Source organism: Prenolepis imparis, unplaced genomic scaffold (assembly GCF_030444845.1).
Source record: "Prenolepis imparis isolate NDT839.2.m4 unplaced genomic scaffold, iyPreImpa1.0 SCAF_9, whole genome shotgun sequence".
Taxonomy (NCBI): Eukaryota; Metazoa; Arthropoda; class Insecta; order Hymenoptera; family Formicidae; genus Prenolepis; species Prenolepis imparis.
The window spans coordinates 12,600,066-12,627,575 of record NW_028141167.1 but is presented as its reverse complement, the minus strand read 5'-3'; the positions used below and the strand labels follow the sequence as shown (position 1 = coordinate 12,627,575).

The window sequence follows — 27,510 nt, the reverse complement described above, 5'->3', positions numbered from 1 at the left end:
TGTGTGTGAAATCTATGAAAGGATGTAGTTTATGGTTTATGCATAAAAAGTATTTGAAATTAATGCCATATACAAAAACAAACATTTGAAATTTAAATATAACATGTAAATTAAATAATTTTTGTAATATACAATTTTTTGTTTTATTTACGTCCACATAATTTTAAAAAATATCCTAAATTATAGTTCTTGGCTATTTTTGGTTTCATCTAGTACAGTAACAGTTTGGTACTCTGTTTTTTCTTCAACTTTGCTGTCTCCTTTTATAGATTTCTTCATTAAATTTCCTAATATAATACCAGCGAATAGTATCATACCCACTCTGTGATTCGATATAAATTTCTTAGCACAATCCGTAGGATTGTTAATATTCAAAGTATATATCTGGAAGGAAGGAATTATTTTATATATATTTTAGTATATACAGGGTGTCCGGTAATAGTCGCATCAACCGTCGTGTGCAGGTAGAGCTAGTTAAACCGAGTAGAAAAGTCCTCTACCATTTTGCGATATTCTCAATAATAAGAGAGATATTAATTAATAAAGATCGGCCAATTCGCGTGACGACGGCGAGAAGAGACAGCCCAGTTTTATGTCGTTACTAAGCATGCGGCGAAAAGAAACAGTATAATGTTACACGATTGCTAAGCGCGCGATGAAGCGGGGAGGAGCGCTTTACAAAAGACAGTAACTCCATACGAGTAGCGCTAACTCTGGACCCCCGAGTGGGCTGTCTCTTTTCGCCGCACGCTTATCATCACGCGAATTGGCTGATTTTCTTTAATTTATTTCTCTCTTATTATTGAGAATATCGCAAAATGATAGAGGACTTTTCTACTCGGTTTAACTAGCTCTACCTGCACACGACGGTTGATGCGACTATTACCGGACACCCTGTATACTTTGATTTTTTAAATTCCATTCATTCAAAATAATTTATAACATTTACTTGATTGCTAATGTGCGTTGCAATTAATCCAACAGAAGTATAATAAGGCCAAGTTTGAGTGGTTAACAGACCAGAGGCAATTAAACTCGCAATCATAACTATTCCAAATCCAGACAGATAGAATTTCGTATAATCCCCGAATTTTATGGCTGTTGACTTAATGCCTATCAAAATATCATCTACCTTGTCCTAGCATACACAAAAGAGATTAGAGAAAGCGATGTAAGAAGAGACAGCACGAAAAGTTATTATATTTTTATACTCACTTGATGAGCATATATCGTATCGTACAGAATGGTCCAACAAATACCCGCTACGTACAATGGTAAGCAGATAGACCAATCGCATGATCCATGTATAGCAGACCATCCTAATAACGTGCCCCAATTAAAAGTCATGCCCAAAATTAATTGCGGCCAATATGTTACTCTTTTCATGAGAGGATAAATTATTACTAAACCTAGAAAAAAAAAAAAAAGAAAAAAAGAAAAAGATGTAAAATTCATTATAGTAATCTTATTCCATTTATAGACTTTAGCATATTATTTAGTACCTAGTGAACTGGCACCGAGAAATACACTATACCAATTTAATTGCAACAATACAAGTAATCCTAGACTCAACTGCCCGGCTAGAAATATTAATGACTGCCTCGGCGTTATTTGACCGCTTACCAAAGGTCTATCCCTTGTTCTAGCTACCTAGTAATATAAGTTTTCTCTGTAATATTCGTGAAATGAACTTGTAGAATATTGCTGCAAAGAGTTTTACCAGCTTGTCAATATCCTGATCCCACATATCATTGATAGTACATCCTGCGCCACGCATTATGAAAGCTCCTGTACCAAAAAGTGCTAACATTTGAAAATCAGGTAGGGCACCAACAGGAGCTGCCATTGCGATGCTCCAGCCACAAGGCCAAAATAATAACCAGCTTCCTAATAGAAAATTTAAAAAATAACAGATTGAAATATACACAGTATGTGTTAATTCCACCTAACCGACAGAATAATTGAACTTTTACCTATTGGTTTATCTATTCTCATAAGTTTCATGTATGGTTGTACTTTAGGCGAGGCATTATTGACTAGCGTTGCAGCGATACTCAAGCACCTTTTCTGTTGCAAAGGCGCTAACTTAACACGAGTTAGTGCATCGTTTGTTCTTAACAAAGAATGGACAATCTTTCTTGCATTGGGATCCACTTTATGCTTGTACTTCTCATGTGCTATGGATAAAGTACGAACCTCTGTGCATAGCCTAGAAAGATTCCTAGCTGTACAGTTTAATGTAAAGCTAGAAAACGCATTATGCGACAGCATACTAATAACTCCAGTAAAATGGTGGCATCTTTTTATAATTAACATTGTTTAATGTTTCACTCCTATAACAATATATTTTATAAAGATATATATATATATATATATATATATAATATAAAATAAATTATATATATATAATATAATAAAATTATAAATAGAAATAATAAATTATTATATTAATATAAAAATTGTTTTATCATTAAGCTATATTATTATGATTTTTTATCTTTTCTTGATAGGTCTGTTTGTTTTGACTGAACTAGTGCAGCGAGTTCAGTCAAAACGAACAGATCTTATGTGTTTTTATTAGAACATTTGACTTACATAACAAATCGTAAATTTTTCATAAATACGTAATATATACGGGGTGTTCGGATATTCAATCGACAAAAAGATAAATATCAGAAAGAAAAACAAATTAATAAGTCAAAGAACGACATAAACACCTGGATTTCCCAGGCCCATTGCAAAAAATAATTCTTAGGATGTCTCCGACAATCTCTAAAAATTTGTCGATTGGATATCCAAATATCCTACACATTTTAAGCAAAATCAATCATATATTAATCATAAAGTATGGTTAGAATATAACCTCAAAATTGCATGCAAATTTATCTTTAATCAGACCGATTTAGCAGCTAATTTGAAACTTCATTATCAAAATTATTTGATACGAAAATAAATTTAAAATAAAACGTAATGGATTTAATTTATATTGTTTGTGTGAACGAGAATTGTCACATGGCCGGAAAAGTGAGATTATGCATTTCGCAAATTGCAAACTCAAAGACAAACTTACGATAATGAATAATAAACATCTCTTAAAAATAGATCTGTCCTTACTATCGCATAGCAGATTGCATCAGTCATGTTACTGTATATTTCGATCATTTCGGCATTCTTTGTACTTTTATTTTGGTCCTTATACTATCCTATGCTACTTTGCGATTCGCGCACGATTGCATAACGTTTTCGTCTGCTTTTCGCTATTATATCGATTAATCGAATTTATCGATTCATCGATTATCGATCATTTATCGATTTTATATTGATGTCGATATATTTTCAAAGATAATATTCTGCAATATTTAAATAATATAAATATTGATATTCATTCTTTTTTTTTCTTTTTCATTCCAAGCCTAAATATATATTAGCATTTTATTTCCTTTCTCTCTCTCTTTGTTAAACATTTTAACTGATGCTTAAAAATCAGTGTCATCTACGGATATATTTCTTATTTAATTTTCTTAGGCCCTGCGCACAATAGAGAAAATATTAGGAATAAATATTAAATATTAGGAATAGGAATTATTTTAAAATAATAAAATCGAAAAAACTCTGATATAAAAATACAAATTCAAGTATAAAGGACTAGTATGGGCTAATAAATTAGTAAGAGAATTTTATACCCGAATTTGTATTTTTATCAGAGTTATTTTTGATTTTATTATTCTAAAATAAATCTTATTCCTAATATTTTTTCTACCGTGCGCTGGGCCTTAAATTCATTCGTTTAGAAAAATAAAAATGAATAAATATACATATATGCATACAGTCGGATATCGAGGAAAGAGAAACGCGGACGAATCTATTTCTGAAATTAAACAGGGGACGACGTGACGCGCTGCCTTTTAAAAATGACGCCAGCGCGGCCGAGTGTCACGTGGCGCAGCGGCAGCGGGAGGAGGGAGTCCGATCGATCGCCGCGACGTGTGCGACCTTGTGCATGTATACGCTGCGGTCTCTCGCGACCGGTGCGCGACGTTGTATCCGCGCGATGTCCGCCGTCACGACGAAGCGGAGGCCGGAGGTGGTGTTCATCCTGGGCGGCCCGGGCGCCGGCAAGGGGACTCTGTGCCGCTACATCGTCGAGCGTTACGGTTATGTTCATCTGTCGGCCGGGGATCTGCTGCGCGAGGAGCGCGCTAAACCTGCTTCGCAGTACGGCGAGCTCATCGAGACCCACATCAGGAACGGCACCATCGTCCCCGTCGAGATCACCTGCAGCCTCATCGACCGCGCCATGCAAACCTCCGAGAACCCCCGCAATCGGTTTCTCGTTGACGGCTTTCCTAGAAACCAAGATAACCTCGACGGTTGGAATAAGGTGTTCTTGAGAGAATTTTTTTTCTCTCTCTTTTGCGTATCTCTGTATTAATTCCACGCGGGGGCGACAAGTCGAGAAATATATATTTGTAGATGACACTGACTTTTCTGTAAGATAAAATGTTTAAGAACATGTGTTTTTAATATATTGACAATATTCGGTGATAATATCATGCATTAATATTTAAAGAAATATTTATTCTTTTTTTTAAATAACATTTCTAATTCAAATTGGAAAAATAATGTTATATAAAAAAAAAAAAATTTAAAGGTTTTCTGTAAATATCAGTGCACGATATCATTATCTTCATATTTATATAATTGAAGATTCATTTCTTGCGCTTTCTGTAGTTATATAACAATTATGTAAAATTGATAGCTAGAATCAACATTGTTTTTACTCTACGATAGCTTTAGCTTGACGGAGGTGAACAATGATATTAAGATGATTCATGCGGACAATTTATTTACGTATATATATGCAGTGCGTTTGGAACAGTTTATAATTCATTAATTTATCCCTATCTTTATTATTTCAACTTCATGTACTCATTGTATAACTTTAGCGTTTGGCATTTTTAAAATAGCTATGCGAAAATTTTTAAAACTAAATTTTGGGAAAATTTTGATTTTGCACATTCGATGTTTTATATTGATTTATTTATTATTATAATTTTGTATGTACTTACAGGTGATGGCTGACAAGGTTTTATTGAAAGGCGTAATATTCTGCGAATGCAATGAGGAAGTCTGCACTCGACGTTGTCTGAATCGTGGTGCCAGTGGCAGCGGTCGCAGTGACGACAACGAGCAATCCTTGATCCTTCGTCATCAGACTTATCTGAAAAACACCTTACCGATAATAGAAATGTACGAGCAGCAGGGCTTAGTTTACAAAGTAAATTCCATGAAGACACCGGAAGAGGTGTTTCAGGACGTCGCGGAGTTCTTTCCTAAGTTAGGATGGTAATAATAACGGTTTCTAAAAGCGTTTCTCTCTAAAGCAATTCTAACAAACATATATTATTGTACTTTTTGGTGCTGAGGAATATTATGTGCATCATAATATATCATGACACATTTTTTATACACATATATGGTAGCATCTGTATTTTATAGAGTATATCGCATTTTATTTATAGGTAGAACAGGTTCATCTAATTTTATTTTTATTATCGATATCTATTTTATTCCAATCTTTGTAACAGGCATTGAAAATTTTACCGGCTAAACATTCCTTCACAGATGTACAATAATACAATGCAAATACGGGTGATAACGGTATAACAATTGAAAAACTCTCTGTAAATATCCTGTCAGAAGTGTATCGAAGTATCAGCGCGCGACCCGTATTGTAAATCCTTTGATACAATATTATACATAGCGTTGGCTTATATATATTTATAGACCAAGTGTTCAAGTGACATGTTATCATTATTGGATTGTACTTGAATGAGAATTTAACGATCGTTAGGAAAAATCGTATATTGATGCGAGGAAGAGAGACATGTTTTATGTACCTATTTTTAATTTATATATATATATATTCATAATTAATACGTTGAGGTATTTTATTTCAGACTTTCTGCTTTTCGTCGTCCTTCAAATTTATTTTCCAAACATTTTCAGTATATTTATCAGTACGTTATTTGGATAACGAGACGAGCATGTATAATCATAATGTTTTGGGAGAAAATATAAGTATTTTTACAAGGATGTCAGAGAGTTAATTTTGTACGAAAGATGTCAACAAATAATAAAAATAATTAATTTCACCCTTCTAATTAAATATCATTAAGGCTCCTGGGTGCTCACCGCGGCCATATTGGAATCGTGACGTCAGAGGCGAGAAAAGATGCCATTTCTAAATAAAAACATATTTGCATAAAATAACACTTAAGATCTCTAATACACTTCTAAAAAACGCCGAAAACTATTCTTTTCCCTTGACAGTCAATCAACAACCGTAAAATAATCGAGATATCAGACTTTGACATGCGGAATGTGCAAAGACCAGAAGGACTGGGTCTCATAATATTACATTTTACAGCTGTTGATTGATTATAAAGGGAAAAGGATAGTTTTCGACGTTTTTTAGAAGTGTATTAAAGAGATCTTAAGTGTTATTTTATGCAAATATGTTTTTATTTAGAAATATGGCATCTAAAAAAAAATAGCGTGTGTTTTCTTGTCTCTGTCACGATTCCGACATGGTCGGCAAGGTACCAGGAGCCTTAAATGCTAGAATAGATAATAAAATAATGTTAATCATACAAAAAAAAAAGTATACACATTTGTAATTTTTTTATATAAATTTTCTAGAATTTGCGTCAACAGGATCTTCACATTTCCTCTCTTTTATCCGGAACACTCGAGGTGAATGAACTCGAGCGCGCGAAGTCTCTTCACCTTTATTATCGCGGAAAAATTCAAAGTTGGCGAAAACAATATGCGATTAGGTGGAAAGTATACTGATTGCGGTGTGAAGGTGACGGACAGATAACATACGATGTTCTTATCAGAGATTCCTGTGTGATATAACTCTTATTCGATGCGGAAGATAGCGGATAAATTGTAAATGAAGGAAATAAAACAAAATCAGGCAGTGCAAACGAAAGATTACAGCGATCTCGGCCAACAAACATAACGTAACGTCAGTGTATCTGAATCATCGCTTTTATGAATATATAATCTAATCGTATATGAATATTTACATGTATATCTAATCGTACATGTAGGTTTTTAAAAGGAGACCTGTCTCTTTCATGATGTGGGCCTCACGAAAGTTCGTTACATTTTATTTCGATTACAGCGTCGAGAAAGTCGAATGTACTGGTCAATGTCCCGATGAGCAATCGCATATTACATTTACAGCAGCCGAGGACCGAGAGGGGAAATTTCTTCGCGAAATCATGCTGGTAGAAATTCGTATGACGATTTCATGAGAAATTCCAGAGAGCCTATAATAACCGAACAAGACTCAAAGATTTCGTATTCTTTTGGGCGATAAGATAACTGCAGTTTGTGTGTGATTTTAAATCGAGCTTGTTTCAATCGCACTTATCTAATTAGAGTAGTAAAGTGCCAATTCTATAAGTAGATAAAATTGAAATTAATTGAAAAAATTCTTGAAACGAAATAATATATAACAAGAATTTTATATATATCATCATTGAAAGATTTATTTTACTTTTTATTATTATTTATTATTTATTATTAAATTATTATTATTTATTATTGAATTATTATTATTTATTATTGAATTATTATTATTTATTATTGAATTATTATTATTTATTATTGAATTATTATTATTTATTATTGAATTATTATTATTTATTATTGAATTATTATTATTTATTATTGAATTATTATTATTACTATTATACCATTTTATGCGACAAATTAAAAAGAAATAATTTATTATTTTTGTATTCATTTTAATGTATCATATATCCCGGCGGATATATGAATTATTATAATATAACTATTTATACTCCATTATGAAAAATTTAAATAAAATTTCAATGAAAATTATACGCTGAGATTTATTGCAGCAGATATATACAGTATATGATTTTTAATAAGATAAATCATTACGTATCGCAGACGAGAAGCGAATCGAAAAGAAACGACGCGTGACTTATACTAGATGACCTTCAAAATGTTCCTTGTGCAACTGTCAGCGATATGCACCGGTCTCTTTATTTCTATGGATTATCATATCCAATACACTGGCCTTGACCTAACATGCGTACATTTATTATAAACGAATGAGATTAAAGAATCCTTATTAGTTGCTTAGAGCTGAGCGTACAACAGTTGCCTTCTCTGTATATCTTTGACGCGCTCGTTTCAGATCTATAATCTAACATAGCGACTGAATGAAATGAATGATTCGTGGTTAGCATTATAGTTCCCGCGAAAGGCAACATAGAAATGCAAAGAGCAGCGGATTTCTTCGTCCGAGACCTCTGAGATTGTCTTTGGCAGCTTCTGATGTTTTCGCGACCCTCGACAACTCTTAGCCTCGCATTTTCTAAACAAATTTTTAAGCGTTTCTCAAGAATTTATCTTGAATCTTTTTAACATTTTTAAGAGCATTGTCGAGCTTTTGAAGTTTAGCTTCTTATTCAATTTCGGGCATTACGACATGATATTTTCTCCTCGGGTGATGAAAATTTTTTTTTTTTAAGAATTTTAATGATAATTAATCAGTAGTTGATTGACATTATCGAAGATACACGAGATTCAAAATACATGGAATCGAAAACGATTAAGGTTTAATGAACTGGTTGGGTAATTTCAATATCAATTTTATGTCCAACTCATAATGATATGTTAATGTTAGAATATAAAAAATAAGTCATTTTCAGTCAGAGAAAGTTTCACGTATTTTACAAGGTCATCGTGTGCAACTAAATAGCCGTTGGCCCTTTTTATAATAAATAAAATATAGATCCTACGAAATAAAATCTTAACTTTTAGTTCACAAAATTTTTTAAATTCTGTTAGAGTTCTCATATTAGTGAAAAGAATAAATTTGCTTATCTCTTTATTCTTCAACGCAATGCAAACGAGTTTCACAACTCACCATTTTTATGCTCACAATAGAGAGTTCACAGTTTAAATTATTAAAGTTGACCCCTTCTTACTATTTTGTCGTGCTCTAGCCCTTTCAATTTAAAAGTTAAAAAGGGATGACTATATATGCATATTTATGTGCATATATAGAGAAATATTTTATATAAATAATCAAATAAAAATTAAGATTAATATAAATTAATAAAAAATATAATATATGATATATGTCAGAAAGAATATAATTTGATCGAATTAACAAACTGAAAATGGCAAATAAAGAAAAAAACAAGTTAAATTTGATCAAAAATCATATTCTTTCTCATTATATATCTTTTATTAATTTTATTAATTTTTCTTTATTAAATCACACATACGGGATGAGTCACCTAAGACAGGCTATTCGAATAATTCTCGTAGTTTATCCGATATATGAATTATCTCCTAGAGATAGAAAGAAATGCTTAGTATAAGTTATGATATCAAGGATATCATGTTTGAACATTTTTTTCCTGGAGGAGTGCTGAGATTTGAACAGCCATTTTCAGTTTTTAAGTGGAATGGATTTCTCAGAATATTCCATATAAAAAGTTATAAGAATAGGATGGTAAAAAAGTGAATAGTTTACAAGATATTTTTTATTTTAATTTGACGTAATTTTACATAAACTTGTGTAAAGAAAACACATATGTTGTTTTTAAGAAAACGTATGTAATTTACAACCAGCAACACGTATTTTTCCTTAAAAAACAATTATGTGTTTTCTTTACATCAGTTGATTCTTCTCATTATTTTGTGCATAAAAGTATTAAGACACGATTATCGAAAATAAATATTTTACGATATTTCACAATTTATGCAAAATTACTTCAATGTAAAGTAAAAAATATCTCGTAAATTCACTCCTTGGCCTTATAACTTTTTATGACAAATATTGCGAGAAATCGTTTTATATAAAAAGCTTAAGTGTTTCCATTTAAAAAAATGAAAATGACCTTCAAATCTCCTAAGCACTTTCATTAGGAAAAAATATTCACCTCCGCAAGGTTCCTTTCGATATGTAACTTTAGTTTATGCATTTCTTCTTATTTTAAAAACAACGAGTCATTCGAGGGGCCTTTTAGGTGATTCACCCTGGCTGCGTTTCGATATTCACTAACAGCACTGAAAATATATACAGATAGTCTACTCAAATTTTGTAAAAAATTTCCCTGAGAATTCTCTAATCTTCCAGATATTATCGTTTAAAATTTCAGGTAAAATAAGAAAATTTGTAGATGCAACTTTTTAAAATAAGTTTCTTTGCTGTATGCGCTTTCTAATATAATGTTTTCTATTTATACGATTGCAAAGTTATCAAGAGTGCAGTTTTTCTAGGATTTAATATTGATTTATTAATTGTAAAATTAATTTGGACAATAAGTACGATATATCACTACATCTAAACACTAAAAATATATGCAAAAATATAAGATAAATATATAAAACATAAAATAATTTAGTATAAATGTCTTAAGAGGAATACTAATTTATTTAAATAAATTATTTATTAAATTATTATTTATTTATTAAATAAATAAGAAGTACTAATTCATTTAAATATTACCTATTTAAAAAACAATTGAACAATTTTCTATGAAACTTAAGATCTTGATAGCTTGAAAAATTGACTGAAAAAAAGACTGACAGCGAATATCGAAACGCCAATACTAGAATAGATTTTCAGTACTGACAGTGAATTTCGAAATTATGTACATGTATATATGCGTATGAGATTTCTCATTATGAATTTACTAAATATAACAAAGTGATGGGGATTTGTTACGTGTCTGTGGTTTTTTTTTTTTTCCGATTGCCATCGTCCGCAAATTTCCGCGGGTTCTCTCCCAAGAAAAGTTCGCTCGCCATTATCGAATTCCTGGGTGCCTTTACTTCGCGTACCCGAGTTCTTCCCACTCTCCGGCGACGGCGGCGGCCGTTTCTCTTCGCATATGCGTAATCCTCGCTTACATCGATAAGAAGAGACCCGAGAGATGGCCAGTGTCGGAGGAGTTCGGAATGCCTCCCTAACGATCCCCCCAGCCGTACGTTCGTCCAATATATAAGTGAACCGGCGCGCCGATTGACAGAACGTAATCCACACACAGTCACAGTCGCATTTCTTCGTATTTTGTTTCTTTTCAACGGAGCACGGCAACGCGTCCGTTCGCACGTGCCGCGAGGAAAACACGGCGCAAAACACGTGGCTTCCACCGCGCGCGACCCTTTCGAGCTGCCAGGCACGCGATCCGTGCCAACGTGTCTCTAGTAGTAAAAGTTCAGAGCGCGAGACACGACATCACCCTCGAGAACTGTCAAAGCGTGTAATAACGCTGAGATAATCCTGTCGATGAATTGAAGAAGGTACGAGAAAATTAATTGGATCAATTCATCGATTTAACTCGGTGAAATATAATAAAGAGTGGAGAGAGAAATGAGACGCGTGTTATCAGCTGTCACATTGACTAATTAAGCCAAATCTCTGACAAATTTCTCTCGGATATATAAAGAGGAGGACGAATAAGAGAAGCTTTAGTATAGCTAGTAGTCGGGCAGAAGAAAGAGAAGAAAAAAAGATGGAACTAATAAATTCGAGATGGAGGATATGCGTGATTCTCTTTTGGAACTTGACAATCACGGCGGAAGTCTGCGGAAAGAGACCGGAAACTATTCTCGCAGAGGTCCTTGCGAAGCCCTTCGTACCCCGCGAATTCGCCACGCCGGAATGCATTCGCGACAGCGAATATTACCTCGAGGCACTCGAGAAATATACGCCTTGGGCGCTTCAAAGTGAGTAAAATTGAAAATCAATAATTAATTCATCTTTCTATTTGAACGATTTATCAATAAATTTTGAGAGATTAGATTCTTTCTATTTATTAGAATTTCTTGTCTCTATAATATACTTGCGTAATTTTTATAAACGATTTTCATCGATCAATAATAATCAACTAGCTTGGAGATAAGACATAATTTTTCTTTTTACTACAATTTATGTACCTGGCTGATATTTTGGACTCAATCTTTAAATGTACATTATGATTTGACAGATCTCAGATTTTTTTCGTCTTATACAGGGTTGGGCAGATACTTCAAAACAAAATATTTAAATACAACATACAACATACTTTTTGATATATATTTAAATACTATTTAAATACTTTGGTTTTGACATTATATTTAAATACTAATTGTATTTAAATACATTTATAAATACTTTTAAATACAATTATTCTTTAAATTTTCTGATTATATATTGAAAGTAGAATTGTATAAAAATAGAATCAAAAGTAAAATCAGCACTTTGAAAGATAAGTTTATTTATTTTAACTTTAAACTTCATAAAATAATAATAATTAAAATAATATTATATAGACATATAATAGCATATATTATATAATTTATATATTATATATAATAGCATATATTATAGTAATTTAATATTTATTTATCATCACTACAAACTATAACTTTGGTAATTCTTATTGCCTTTTAAAAATACCAATGTTTCAAACATTTTGTCAGATATAGAGAATCACTAGTAGACGAATGTATAAATCCCGTAAAAGAAAACAGTCTCTCTACAGAAGCGTAGAAGAACATAGACTAGTATTAAATTTTATAAACGCCTTTTGCACACGTGGGATAATAATGTAATTACATAAATACATTTAAATACAAGATACATTTAGATTAAATAATTAATTACAAAATTCAAGATACTTGATTATTCGGTATTTAAATACTGTATTTAAATAAGATATATATCTAAATACGTATCTCAGATACTTTAAGATACATATCTGCCCAACCCTGGTCTTATATAAGCACATATTTTAACGTTGAATGTGCCGATATGGTTTTCATTGTACGGTCTATTTATATTCAATTTATATCGTTTGAAGGTTTCTGATGAGTAACTGATTGAATTGTAGAAGAAAGGCAGAAATGTAAATTTAAACAAACACAAATACGTTTTCAGTGAAAATTTTTTTCGCGATTTTCTCCAGAACGAAGCAAAAACGAGCAAATTTCTAAATAACTTCTTTTCTTAGTTTATCGATCCCCTACACGCTCACGAAGTTGTGACATTTAATTTCGGGACACCCTGCATACATGTGACAGTTCTCGTAAGACAAGAAAATCTGAGATCTGTCAAATCATAATGTACATTTAAAGATTGAGTCCAAAATATCTTATCTCCAAGCTAGTTATCGATCCTATTTGGGGATTCGGAATGAGGATCCGCTGATGGCGCGGGCTCTCATTGCAGGCCGAGTTGGTCCGAAGAAGGACAGAAACGTTTACGTTTTTTTCTGATTGAATAAATGGATTTCAAATCTATATGAAAATCTTTAATTCACGCCTACCTTAGGTGTGGCTCTTAATAGCCTAATGATAATTATTATATAAAATGTATTTATTTTATTATTATTATTATTAGTTATTGAATTGATTGTAACAAATATATTGTCACTCTTTTGGATTAAAAAAAAAAGAGAGAAGACAAAGTGAAAATAATTCATGAAATTCCAAGAAGTCATTTAATAAATACAGTTAATCAAAGAATGTATCAGAAACCATACATTCTTTGAATTTAAAATAAAATACATACACTTGATATTGAACAATATATCATATAATTCTTTAAAGAGCTATTAATTAAAAAAAAATTATGTGAGTCAGTAATTAGCTTTAATAATGTTATTCTATGCACAATTTGTAATAATTGTGATTTCTTCAACGCGTTATATAAAAATAATTTTATTTCGAAACTTAATTATATAAACGACATAATATTATATTTAATATTCTCTAAAGAGCTCCTTATCTACAAATCGCAATTTAATAATTATCTTTCTAGCAATATTGTTCTACGCATATTTTTTATAATAATCACGATTTTTTCTTTATCTCTATGTATGAGGATGACTCGAGTTCTCGAACGAGGGGAGAACAATGAGAAAAGGAAAACATTATATAATCTTTACGTATTGTTATGCGCCGTGTAAAATTATAAAATGATTGCGATTGTGCCATCATGTTCAATACAGTTATCGGACATTGCACGCTGCGCACAATTATCATGAGAGGTTATCGGGCATTTAATGTATTACGTATGATATCGCGCAGACACACGTGAAATGCATATCGCCAATTAACAGATATCGATCTTTTCGGATTAAAAAAAAAAAAAAAAAAAAAAAGAGAGAAACCGATCGATCGAACGAGTGATAATCACAGAAACTATATATTACGGTAGTTCAATGTACTCTATAAACGAGGACAAATTGTAAAGGTGAGATGTCGTAAAATTTTTCGCCGTCTCTTTTTTTAGATTCGTAAGAGAATAAATTTCGAGATAAATTTAACTGCGTGATTTTTCGACATATGTCTAGATCTAGATCACATATACCAGATTGTTGCACAGACGCGACATCGAGGGAGACGATATATCGGAGTCGAATTTGATGTATATCATCGATGGAAAGAACCTTGTATCCATTTTTGCGGACGCGAATTATCGTCTCCGTGACACTTGGACACTAGCATAGATTAACGAATGACATTGATCTGATTGATATTAATAGCGTAATATCAATCGGTGACAGCACCGGCTTGTTATAAGGCGTTTAACCCACGCGTCGTCGTTGAATAGATCATTGCCGTTTTGCATTCTATGACAGCTTTTATCTCGCCGGCGATAATTATTTAGCGGATATATGTTTGCCATACGTTCTTACGTCAATCGCGCGAACACAGCATTCAAAGAATATATAAACGCTGGAGCAACTTTTATTTCTTTTCGTATCAGTAGAAACAAATTTTTTTCATCGATATACCTCCGCGGTTCAATATCTTTGAATCAATTTTTCTATCGAATAGTTTTTATTTTTATTTTTATTTTCGAAAGTGTACGTTTAATAACATGAAATATATATATTTTCATTATGTACAGGAATATATAATAAAAAAAAAAGAAAGGAAAAACAGATTGTTTTTAAAATTAGTGAAAGTTACTGATTAATTAGCAATCAATTTGATAGTAAATTAGTTAATTAAATATTACTCCGAAAAATATTTCCTAACAAAACGAAAGAAATAGATTGGTCAATAATTATTAGAGAACTACTTTAGAAATTAGGCACAACTATTCAGAATAAAAGATAAAATCAATTAATTATCATAATTTCAGAGAATCCCTCCTATTCCTCAATTATAAATTGACTAATTAATTAATGAAAATAGCAGCTTCTACAATTGCATTATTATTTTCTTTGTGTTTTAACACCTAATTTGAGATAAGAAAAAGGAGAAAAATGTGCCAAAAGGACTGGATTCTCCAAGGCGATCGCTCGCGATGCTTGGACGACGATTATTAGTTGAGCAAAAAAAAAAAAAAAAAAAAAAAAAATGCAATTAGCGATCTGCCGCGCGTAGAAACAATAATATTGACCGATGTTGGTATGTGCGTCGTACGCGAGAGATTAAACTGGGTCAGCAAGATGCATCCACGAGGCCGATGACCGTCCTTGTGTATCAGGGATCGCCTGCGATCGACCGATCGATCTTTCTCTGGCCTGCAGGCCATTTTAATTGCCGGTCCGACTAGTTCGCGCGATTCTTCAACTACTTTTCGCACGAAAAATACGTGTAATCGATGGTGGGTCTCGGGGGTTCACTCAGGCTCCTCCTTTCTCTTTCAACAGACTCGTTCAAATTTGAGGATAAAAATATAATTTACATATCTTAATCTTCCAGCTATCTTTTATTCGTTAAACTTCTTATCGGAAGCTGCCGAGGGCATTGACATTATCGCGGGTATCTATATAAAATGCAATCTATATAAAAAACGTTTGCTCTCTATCATACGTGGGGATTAAAAAAATTTTTAAAAAATCGCGCTATAATTTTTCGAGATAAATCAAGTTCTTTTCCTCCTTCCAATCAATTCAGTTTCGAAGCGCGCGATTCCGCGGATCGTATCGACGTATCAGCGCATTGCGCGATGCACTTCCGCAGCTAATGCACTCGCGACATTGACGCTGCTCTGCGTCACAGCTGCGATCCGTAGAGACGGGATACCAAGGAATCGCCTTGAAATCACGTACGACTCTGTTTGCGGGAGATGAGTAATAATATAAATCATAGAGCATGACGTAGTTCTCCCAAGTACGGTTTAATAATTTATCGCTATTCTCGTAGAATTGAACGCGACTTTGATCAACGCGAATGTTTGTTTCAGTTATATCTCCTGCCGTGATTAAATTCAATCGATCGCACATTGAGGAGGTTTTTCTTCCGAATACTAATTTGCTTATCATGAGGAAAGTGAGAAGAGAATATATAAATAGAATAGAAAAATATAAATAGAAGATTTGAGATTGGGTAAATTTTAATCACGTATTAATTATAAAATCGTAGAAAGCGAAATAGATTTCAAAATAATGCACGATAGAAGGTACGAAGGATAATTAATAGAAATTCGAGATTATAGACCGAACATTCTTCAACGACTTCAGTTTCATTTTTGTTTAAAAATATAGGAATTACAATGCGGTTATCATATGTTATATATATAAGCGATGACAGAAAATTCAACAAGCGACTAACTAACGACTTTATTTAGACTTTGTCTGAGTCAATTTATATTAGTTCGACATCTTTAGCGATCCTTATCCTCTTTAAATTGAATTAAATTTGTAATTTGTAATAATGATTCCGGATATTCGAACGCGAGAAAAAATGATGCTAGCCGATTGTGGCGTGGATTGAGGACAGAAGAACGCCTTGACTATACCTATATGCATGTTTTAACCGGTTTTAGACTGTATGTTTATTACAAACGAAGCGGGGGGCGTAATTGTTAAATGTCAAAACCGGAATGCCGCGAATGTGTCGTAATAGCCGGAAAAACTACAATAAGCGACGCATCGATACTAGATTGGCAGACTTTACAAAAGTGGAATTAATGCAAGCCGAACTGAGAAGATTGACTTCTCTCTCCACCGAAACTTCTTTTACGTACACGCGATTTAATTTCACGTCTGCATCATTAATTTTTTTTACCATCCTTTATTCCACGCATTATTTTTATCGTCATCGAGACGAAATATTTGCTAAAAATTTTATGTGATAGACGTTAAATACTTATATACATAATATTATATATATATATATATATATATAATATACATATATTAATATATAATATATATGATAAATATTTAAAAATTCCTCAAAATTGCAATGACAACTCCATCTTCTATTATAAAGTTGAAAAAATATATTAATATATAATATATATGATAAATATTTCCTAAAAATTCCTAAAAATTGCAATGACAACTCCATCTTCTATTATAAAGTTGAAAAAGCTCGCTCGTTAAAAATCCTTATCGGATAATTAATAAAGCTAAAATTTTATTTGTGTGAATAGAGATTCGACACGCTTTTCCTTTGTTACAGTGTACGACGCTTCGGTCAAAATACCATACGGCATAATCACTGGTAATTATAAGCAGCTGGGCAATTTCGACGAATGCTTACACGCGAAGAACGAACATGGCTTTACCGGGCAAGCTTGCAACGCGGCGGTGCAATTTAACATTGCAGAAGACAGTGGTACACTAGACCGCGAATTGGACTTAGGAGATTTGTTTGTGAACGTCGCGACCGCATCGGTGAGTTCATATCAATGCAATCACTGTAGATTTTATCGTACAAAAACTTACGTCAATTTATAAGATATATGTCAACTGGCATAAATAACTTGAATAATGCCGAACAATGTTCTTTGTTTTAAAATAAATATGAACATTTTAAATCTTAAAAGAATGATATACAAAATAATGGCTCTACAAGAATATAAAAGAGATGTATAAATTTTAATTCATAAAGAAAAATTATTTAAAAAATAATCTATATGAAAAAATACTAAATTTTATAATTATATAAAAATTATAATATAAATTTAAGTGTTAATTAGAGGTAAATCAAATTTAATTTCCAGATATGAAATGCAATATTTTAATTTTTACTTAACGTTTTATTTATTTAAACTTTGTTTGTTTGTGAGCATTTAAATAAAATGTAATTCCATTTCCATGATAAACGGGAGAAAGATCAATGAAAAACAAAAGAAAGAAAAAAGAGAAATAAAATGAAATAAATAAGATGATTAAGAAATAAAATAACGGTCCAGCTAAATATTTTGACATATCTTGTGATGTAGAATGCGATAAAATGGACGTCCGGCAAAACGGTCGAGTACACAGGGATGTGGTGCGTTCCATCCACGTGTAATCATACGGAAATTCAGGAGGCTTTGGAGCTCGCATTTGATTCACTGAAAGTCGAAGGACGTGTAGACATGAACGTTAGAGTACCTAAGGAATCGTGTCACACCCTAGAGAGCGTTAACTTAACCTGGGATTACGCTGATTACTGCTACATGTAAATTCAACTCAAATTATCTAAGTATCGATTCTTTTGTAAAGCGTCTACAATTTAAATAACGAAAATTTTGCAAATTTCAGACTGCTTCTTGCACTCTTCGCATTACTAATTATAACCAATACGATGTACGAGATGGCGGGACAATGGGGATTTTTTAAGTCGAAACCGAAAGGTAAATAGCTATGCAAAAACATATAATAAAGACGTCGTATATGTGCTTTATACACTATATAATATACAGTGTCTAACACAATATAACGCGATATATAATTGCTCGATCGTATTAAAAAATTTTGCCTTCAATTCTCTTGATGATATAAATCATGATTATATTATGTCTATAAGTATATCTGCATATATGTATATTGATGTACACAGTTGGAAAATTTGTGTTTTCTTGTTAAAAACGGTCCCCGTTAAAATTTTTGTGTTAAATATTTAACACATTCATGTGTTAAATTAACATATTGCTGTTGTGTTAATTGAACTCAAACGTTAAATTATTAAAATAACTGGAAAAAAGTGTAAAAATAACACAATGTGTATTTACTTTTAATTTTACACAATAAATATGTTCGATATTATTAGTGACAAGATTTATCTGTTAAAATTTACAGAAAAAAAATGTTAATTTTACTTTATAATATAAGTGGGGATGATAAAATGTAAAATTAACAATTTGTTTAGTTAATTTTTACATTAAAACTATGTTAATTTAACACAAAATTTATTTTAAGTTTACTTGAAGTTTGCATTTATTTTATGTTAAAATATTAACACAATATTCGTGTCATCATTTAACATATCCGTGTTATGTTAAATTAACACAAAAATTTCTGTGGACCGTTTGGGACATGTAATATTTGTTAAATTTAACACAAATTTTTCAACTGTGTATGTATAATTTAAAAAAAAAAAAAAAAAAAAAGAAGAAAGAAAGAAAGAAAGAAAGAAAAAAAGAAAAAAAAGAAAAAAAGAAAAAAAAAGAGACATTTCCGAAACTAATAGCAATAATAATTCCTCGCAGTTGTCTTTACGGTGTTCTCTTTGTACACGAACGGGAAGAATCTATTGCGGACCGATAAAAGTAAAGATTCTATTGGCTGTATACATGGTATGCGCTTTATTTCCCTCTGTTGGATAATATATGGGCATACGTATTTCATGGAGGCGGTCGGTGTTAAAATGAACCTTTCGCAGATTCCACGAGTGAGTGTTTAATAAATTCATACAGCTTTTCATGAACTGGTGAAAGAAATTGTGCGAAGGAATTGAGTCTCCAATTTCTATCACCAACAAAGAATTTCTTCTTTACGTTAAATATATGTAATTAAAAAATCTTATTCTTTCACATATAATCGTAAAAGCACGTTAATTTTTGACATTATTTTTGTTTTCATATAAAAAAGATGCATTACGATTGGAACAACATGCTGGTACTCAATGGGAACATCGTCACAGACACGTTCTTTCTTCTGAGCAGCACTCTGCTCTCTTACACCGAATTATTGAAAAAGAAACGAGACTCTGAGTGGCGTTTCAATTTAATAGGACTTTATAGTCACCGTTATATAAGGTACGTTATTTATATGCAGAAGCGAACTAACTTTTTTCACAATTCTCGGCAATTTAAGTTTCAAATACATTCTACTTTATGCCCTAAAATTGCACTCGTAGATTATACTATTTAAAAGAGTCATAGATTATACAATCTAAACAAGTAAATTAGTAAATTATAATATAATTTAATTTTTTATTATTATATTATTAGACATTTTTATTTTTCTCTTTTGTATATCTTTCAAAGTTTTTTTGTATGTATCTTATTTTTCTTTCTTTTTATATTTCCAGACTGACACCAGCCTACGCGATGATGATCGGTTTCTATGCCACATTGTTTTATAAATTAGGAACGGGGCTGAATTGGGACACATGGGTTGGTACTAATACGAATTACTGTCGTGAAAATTGGTGGACAAATCTCCTCTACATTAACAACTTCATCAACGTGCCAAATATGGTAGGTTATCTCCTTAATTTAATTAAAATTCTTTTTCGCATGTCCTTTACTGTGTATATTTTTCGCTATTAATTATATTAATTATCGTATTAAATACAACAATGTATCGATTGTGTATATTGAACCGTAATTAACGATTATTTTTCATATAATTGAGAAATTATAGATGTGATATTGCACTATATATATCTTTTCGTTATCTCTCTGTGTAATATTTTTATTATTTTTAATTATTTGTTATTCTTTTAAGTCCGGATTTACTAAATCTTGTGCTACTTTGCAATCTTCGGCACTTTCCAAATTCTTCCGATTTTTACACATTGTTAAGATATCCTTTTCTTACGTCTGCTTCTAGTGCATGTCTCAATCGTGGTACCTTTCGACCGATATGCAGCTTGTCTGGCTATCACCGCTTGTACTTTATCCTATGCTGAAGTTCAGGAGCTGCTTCTTCATCCTTATTTTGATTATTTACTTTATTTCCTCTATAATAGTGCCGTTTGTTATAACATATTTACATGGGCTAACGGGCACAATGCTGTATTACAAGGAGTGAGTGCAGAATTTTAATTCAACTTTTGTTTAGAAATTATTTTACTAAAATTTTTATTTGAGAATGTTCTTAAAAATCCGATATATCCTACAAATTATTAATCTTTAATTTAATTTAAATATTTTATGTGTATTGTATATATTTAACATGTTGGACAAGTTTTCGTTGAATTAATTATCAAGTAACTATAAAAGTTTACACTATCTTACGTAATCACTATTTTGAATTATATTTTGTGTGCGAAAATCGTGCGAAATTTTTGCCGGATTTTAGTAATTTAATTTAATGATCTCAAGAGTGTGTTATTATGTTTCGTAGCCAGACGAATCTCGCCCAAGTATACCTGGAAATTTATATAAAAGTGTACAGTAGATTTGGGCCTTACATCATTGGATTAGGCCTTGGATACATCTTATATAAGACGCGATCTAACCCACTCAAGCTAAGTGTCGTAAGTATCAGTAATATATTTACGCTTTTCTATTTGATATTTGATCAAAAAACAAAAGTTACAAAATTTGAGAGCAGATTAAAATGCCTTTTTTTAATATAAAACACATTATATATATATATATATATATATATATATATATTATTGTAAATTATTTTAATAGACACATATATAATATACTTTAAATAAAAAAAAAGAAAAAAAAGAAAGAAAGAAAGAAAGAAAAAAAAGAAAGAAAAAAAAGAAAAGAAGAAAAACAAAAGAAAAAAAAAGAAATAGATTACTATAAAAAAAAAAATTGACATACTAATATGTTATACGTCTTTCATGCACAGTGGCAAGTGATTTGCGGTTGGCTGATTGCCATTCTGATTGGTTTTTCATCCATTTTCGGACCGCGTGGAATGTACTTTGAAGATCACGTGTACAACGTATTTGAAGCGAGTTTCTATGCGGGCTTTCATCGACAGATTTTCGCGTTATCAGTCTCTTGGATCATCTTTTGCTGTGCGAATGGCTATGCAGGTAATTAAAACGCGTGCGCTCACGAGATAATTGCTAAACCGGATTATGTCAACATCAGCATCTACCGTCGCTGCTCTTTATTCATCCTGCTGTTTATTCTTTCAAGGTCCCGTGAATCACTTCCTTTCTTGGAGCGGATGGATACCGCTCAGCAAATTGTGTTACTGCGCTTATTTGTGTCACTATATTTTCTTACTGTTCGAGAACGGAGTCGCTCGAACCACCGGCAATTTAACACAAATGAATATGGTGAGTAAGAGAGATCAAAAGAATTTTTTTTTAATATCTGAATAGATGTAACAAAGGTAGATGGTCGGTTAAATTAGGATAAAAATTTTATAATTATTATATTATTCTTCATTTATTTATTTTATATTATTCTTCTATTTTATATTTATCTTCTTCATTCATTTATCTTCATTTATCTTCATACAAAAATGCAATAATACCTAATAGTAATTAATGATAATTAGTGATCAATAATGATTTAACCATAATTTAATTTTTCTATAAAAATATGATAGAAATATCATAAATATAAAAAGATTTGACTGAAGGTAGCTTGAAGTATTTTTATAGAAGTAAATTTTGAAGTAAATTATTATATGGTCATTATATGCAAACATAATTAATATTTTTCCTAAAATGTTTATATTGTTGCATTTGATTTAATTTGAAGTTTTTAATTCACATACGAAACAGATATTAATTATATCCTATGTTTATCTTACACGATACGATATTACATGCACGATATAATTAAATCAAACGTAATAATAATAAAAAAGAGACAGAGAGTGATAAGTTCTTTTATTTATCTTGTTCAGTTGCGTGCGTTTTCCGCCAATTTGGTGTTTACGATGGTATTGTCAATCCTATGGAGCCTGTGTTTCGAGATGCCCTTTATGAATATCGACCGGATCTTCCTTTCTGGTCGCAAACGAAAATCGGAAAATCAGATTTGCAAATCGACAACATTCGACAAGGAGAAGCCTTCGATTGAGCTTATGCCTTCGACTATGTCTTCGGTTAGGCTTGCGGCTCCGACTACATGTGATAACGATATTTGGGAGAACGCTATTGTCCACTGCAAACCTACGACAATCGTTGGTGAAACTTGCGAGAATGGCGTAAAATACAAGGAGCGAAAGAAGCGTCTCGGTAAAATTTATCTTATAAGTCAGACTAAACGCGACGACCCATGTACAGATGTGAATACCGACAAGAAAAATCCGAATTATGTCCACAGCGAATTTTATTATACTTTCAAGGAAGAATCGAGTTCGATAGGGAAAGAATTATTGTCAATTAATATCAAACATGACACAGAACCAAGTCGGCTTTGAAACATATGTAGAAAAATTAGTATGACATGGATTGTGATTATGTGATAAAGCTTGAACCAAGAATGTCTAATTTCATAAGAGAAGTATGCATATGTATATATAAGATGTAATATACAAACATATGTGTATATGTATAAGATATTAAAATACGTGATATATAATAAGTGGGATTTTATATGAAGAGAAAAAGTGAACTATAAAGAGAGAGAACTAGACTTTGTTTATAATTCACGATTAAAATATATATAGTATTGATAGGTACATAGCATTAGCTATGAAAATGTTCAATAGATTAAGGAAATAAACTTATATGTGACTATATTCTTAATTGATAATTATGTAATTGAACTATTTTTTATTTTATTTGATAATATTGACGATTTGTTGTGATAAAACGGAATATACCAGGTGTCCCATTTTAAAGGACCCACTCAAATATCTCATTGTCAGAAACACTGCGTTAAATCGAAAAATGTTTCCTACAAAAGTTGTAGGGTTTCGAGGGGGACATAACATAGTAATATTCATTTGACCTTGGGCGGCGTCTCCAAGGTTAGTGAAGGTTAACCTTAAGTGAAGGTGAGAATGAATTTTGAAAAAAATAAAAAAATGCTTCTGATAAAAGTTGTTCAAATTAATTAGTAGAAAAAGATGTTATAATAAAAAATATGGATTTCCATTTAAAAAATTTATTCTCACCTTCACTTGACCTTGGAGACGCCGCCCGAGGTCATATGAATATTATTTCTGAGATATTTGAGTGGGTCCTTTAAAATGGGACACCCGGTATAAGACATCGTTATTAATTAATAACAAATGCCACATTGTATATTGTAAGAGTTTTGCGCAAAGAGAATGTACATATAATCTTTCGACATACAACAAGAGTGATAGCGATTTATAGATATTACTTGCAGTATTAAATTGAAAGAGTTATAATCGAAGAATGCATTTTAATAAAATTTAAAAATAATAAAAAAGTTATCTAAAGAAATCTTCTTTTTTACAAAATGTGTGAAAAGCAACATATAATATATACTCTTTATCTTTTCTCGTATTCTCTCACAATCAGTTTCTTATTTTTATCATTGAATCATTTTTGTAAGGTATCATAATTACTTTTTAACGTTTAATAATTTCATGTAGATTACTTTTCCTTTTTTATATTGTTTAAATTAAAGATATCAATTGTAATTATTCGTGAATAACAGTGAAAATTTGAGTGTCTTGATGAAACCTGTTCATGATGCTTCGAATTGACTCGGGGAATCAACCCGGCATAATTCCAAAGTTCATTGCCAATAACCCGTATCGTTGTTTATTTAGGGCCATCACTTTACCTCTCACATTTCCCTTCTTTCACACGCGCGCAATGCGAACATATGTATTGTACCCTTTAAGAGAGAAGCGGCTAGTCTCTCTTTCCGAACAGATTTGAGCTTCGAACGCTTAACGGCCTGAAAGTAAGCCGAGAAAAAACAACAATGCGGAGTCTGTGCGAAGTCTATGGAGATGTAATCGATATCCCTACTCGATACCGTGACGAGACGACCGACCTGAAAATTTGTCTTTTATTCTCTCTTTTCGGGAAAGATCATTGATATTCCAAGAAAAAGATGCTTCAGAAATCGACAGTCGAATTATCGATCGAGTGTGTCAAGTGAAGAGAAGAGAAACCGCTAAACTTGTATATGTTATGTGGGAATTTGATGACATCATTAGCGGGCGAAGGGGGTTGATGCATCGTAACACGTGTGAAAGACACTCTGGGGACACATTCGCTGCCGTGGGAAAAAGAAATGCGAGTTTTCAGGAAACGTTCAACATGCTATTAAATTCAATTCATTGATTAATAAAATTTTGCCCGCCAATTTATTTGTTCATCTCAAGCACGAGAAATCATAAATTAAAAATATTCTCCATTCTATTATATCACGCCTACTAAAAAGATAAAATTTACTAATAAAATTTATTAATAAAATTTATTAATAAATTTTATATTAAATTTATTAATAAATTTATTTATATAAAATTTCCCATTCTTCAAAATCAAATAATTAAAAAAATTTTAATATTAAAATAAATTTTATAATAATCGGGATAGAAAGAGAGAGAAGGAGAGAAGAACTTGTGAAAAAAATTTGTATCTTGCTAAAATTAAGATCTGATTATATATAATCTCATTCATGTTTTTATTTATTATTTAAATGTGCAAAATGTATTTAATTAAGATTTCAACAAGAATTTTAAATTCCATAAAAATGTAATTTTTAATCCAATCAGCTAACAGTGTATTTATTTAAGAAATTTTCTGTTTATTATAATTAAATTAACAATTAACTCGTCCATCAACAAAATTCACGTGCAAAGTTTTCGCTCATTAATTTAATTCTAATATACAATCTAATTAATGTAATTAAATTTATATCTAAGAATATTTTTTTGGTCTTGATTATCTTGTGCTTTTCGTCAAAGGGTTAACGCAGTAATTGGTCGATTGCACATTTGACGGCGGGGGCGCGATATCTAAATGCATCTCGTAATTGCGGAAGAATCGATGGTGTGTTGCGTTGTTACGTGAATTTAAGGGAAGCAAGGGGAAAGCTTGTGCCAAGCACGGGGCACAGGATACGATAGCGAGACGCATTGCCCCCCGTGACGGTGGCACCCTGTGGCGACAAACAGAGGGAATAGATTTCACCCGGATCATCATCCTCGAGCAAGTGGTCGACATCTGCGTGGCCACCGTTTTCCGCAATGAAAACGTAATGCAACAACGGCTGCTGCCGGGAGTCGCAGACATTTGCCTATTCTTTCTCCCGCGCTCTCTTTCCCTCGTTCGTCCCTTTTTTTTCCACGCGCTATTAGCATGCACAATGAGATGCGTAAATGAGTAAGCATTATATTCACCCCACGACAGATAGTGGTTATATTTATAATATCATAGGCGTGTGTATCGATTGATTTATTATAATTAAGATAAAATGGGATAAAATCGGGATTTTAGTTCAATCTGACCTATTTCTCTTTTCTATGATATCTGTTTTTTTATTTGTATACATTTTATATTTATATATTTTTATATATATTTTTATATAATTTTATATTTTATATTTATATATTATATACCACGTATTATCATATCTCGTATATAATTAATAAAGTTTAGAATCATAGAAAGCTAAGCTTTATATAATGATGATGAATTTTAAATTAATGAATTAAATTATATATTAAATATAAAAATAAGTTTATTAATCAAAATTTTTAAACTTATGAGATTTTTGAGTAATTTATGCATTTAATATTTTTGTACTATTTTAATATAATTTAATACACTTGACAATGAGAGAATTTTCTCTTACCCTGAAAATCATAGTAATCGTGGGACAATATGGTATGGAAAGAATTTTATGAGAATTTCTCTGATTAATATTTATCACAATAAAAATATCTATCACAATAAAGCATAAAATATGATATAAAATATAGTAAATATAAAATATGATATAAAATTTAAATATAAAATATAATATAAAATATAATAAATACAAAATATAAAACACTAAACTATATAGTAAAATTAATCAAATATATTTTATATTTTATTGTGATAGATATTATTTTTTATTGTAATAAATATTAATCAGAGAAATTCTCATAAAATTCTTCCCATATCATATTGTCCCACGATTACCATGATTTTTACAGGATAAATTATAAGAGAAAATTCTCACAGTATTAAATTATATTAAATTATTACAAAAATATTAAATGCATAAATTACTCAAAAATATCATGAGTTAAAAAATTTTTCTTAATAAACTTTGTTAATAAAATTATTGTATCGAGAGTCTTTTATTCCGAGAATCTCGATCAGGGCCCGAAAAACTGCAATTTCGAAGGAATTCGAAAGCGGAACACCATGGACTACGGCGTCGCGACTCACTTCCGTCGCGTGTTCTCCAATTTCGACAAAACGACACGAGACTGTGTTCCATCGGAACTTGTGCGAAACGATCCCCGGATCGTTGTTCGGGACGGAACAGTGCGGCGACTAGGCGCCGATCTTCCCGGACGATCCGGGTGTGTGTAACCTCTAGTAACCTCTGCGTAGGAGAAGAGGGTGTCGAAGGACATTCCTTTTCGGCGAGCG

The 27,510-nt window shown here is 31.6% G+C and overlaps 3 protein-coding genes across 5 annotated transcripts; 2 read left to right on the top strand and 1 right to left on the bottom strand.

The window, feature by feature from the left end:
• Nucleotides 1-33: 33 nt before the first annotated feature.
• On the bottom strand, nt 34-3,262 carry Coq2 (ubiquinone biosynthesis protein COQ2, mitochondrial). 3 transcript variants are annotated; one of them, XM_083045215.1, is made up of 7 exons: nt 3,115-3,262; nt 1,974-2,333; nt 1,721-1,887; nt 1,503-1,650; nt 1,216-1,409; nt 950-1,138; nt 34-384 (listed from the first exon to the last, which is right to left on the bottom strand). In XM_083045215.1, the coding sequence occupies exons 2-7, from the start codon at nt 2,314-2,316 to the stop codon at nt 181-183; spliced, it is 1,245 nt and encodes a 414-aa protein (XP_082901341.1). In that variant the 5' UTR covers nt 2,317-2,333; nt 3,115-3,262; the 3' UTR covers nt 34-180. The 3 variants fall into 3 exon arrangements, with proteins under 3 accessions (XP_082901341.1, XP_082901343.1, XP_082901342.1); XM_083045217.1 differs by having other exon boundaries at nt 1,974-2,209; nt 3,071-3,251; XM_083045216.1 differs by having other exon boundaries at nt 3,071-3,250.
• Nucleotides 3,263-3,950: 688 nt separating this feature from the next.
• Dak1 (cytidine/uridine monophosphate kinase Dak1) lies at nt 3,951-6,096 on the top strand. Its single transcript, XM_083045219.1, has 2 exons — nt 3,951-4,381; nt 5,072-6,096. The coding sequence occupies exons 1-2, from the start codon at nt 4,001-4,003 to the stop codon at nt 5,348-5,350; spliced, it is 660 nt and encodes a 219-aa protein (XP_082901345.1). The 5' UTR covers nt 3,951-4,000; the 3' UTR covers nt 5,351-6,096.
• Nucleotides 6,097-11,010: 4,914 nt separating this feature from the next.
• On the top strand, nt 11,011-24,296 carry LOC145940808 (O-acyltransferase like protein). Its single transcript, XM_083046383.1, has 12 exons — nt 11,011-11,790; nt 17,470-17,684; nt 18,236-18,456; nt 18,540-18,631; nt 19,487-19,668; nt 19,869-20,035; nt 20,311-20,479; nt 20,835-21,031; nt 21,351-21,483; nt 21,819-22,008; nt 22,115-22,257; nt 22,836-24,296. Exons 1-12 carry the CDS (start codon nt 11,577-11,579, stop codon nt 23,352-23,354), a joined length of 2,442 nt encoding a protein of 813 aa, XP_082902509.1. The 5' UTR covers nt 11,011-11,576; the 3' UTR covers nt 23,355-24,296.
• The last annotated feature ends 3,214 nt before the right edge of the window (nt 24,297-27,510 follow it).

What these genes read in the sequence shown, in the direction of transcription:
- Coq2 (XM_083045215.1), bottom strand. Translation starts at nt 2,316, where the DNA reads ATGTTAATTATAAAAAGATGCCACCATTTTACTGGAGTTATTAGTATG. An exon ending in GAGAATAGATAAACCAATAG is followed by an intron (nt 1,888 to 1,973) that starts GTAAAAGTTCAA and finishes ATTTTCTATTAG; the next exon opens with GAAGCTGGTTATTATTTTGG. An exon ending in ATCAGGATATTGACAAGCTG is followed by an intron (nt 1,651 to 1,720) that starts GTAAAACTCTTT and finishes TTATATTACTAG; the next exon opens with GTAGCTAGAACAAGGGATAG.
- Dak1 (XM_083045219.1), top strand. Translation starts at nt 4,001, where the DNA reads ATGTATACGCTGCGGTCTCTCGCGACCGGTGCGCGACGTTGTATCCGC. An exon ending in ACCTCGACGGTTGGAATAAG is followed by an intron (nt 4,382 to 5,071) that starts GTGTTCTTGAGA and finishes ATGTACTTACAG; the next exon opens with GTGATGGCTGACAAGGTTTT.
- LOC145940808 (XM_083046383.1), top strand. Translation starts at nt 11,577, where the DNA reads ATGGAACTAATAAATTCGAGATGGAGGATATGCGTGATTCTCTTTTGG. An exon ending in ACCTTTCGCAGATTCCACGA is followed by an intron (nt 19,669 to 19,868) that starts GTGAGTGTTTAA and finishes CATATAAAAAAG; the next exon opens with ATGCATTACGATTGGAACAA. An exon ending in ATTTAACACAAATGAATATG is followed by an intron (nt 22,258 to 22,835) that starts GTGAGTAAGAGA and finishes TATCTTGTTCAG; the next exon opens with TTGCGTGCGTTTTCCGCCAA.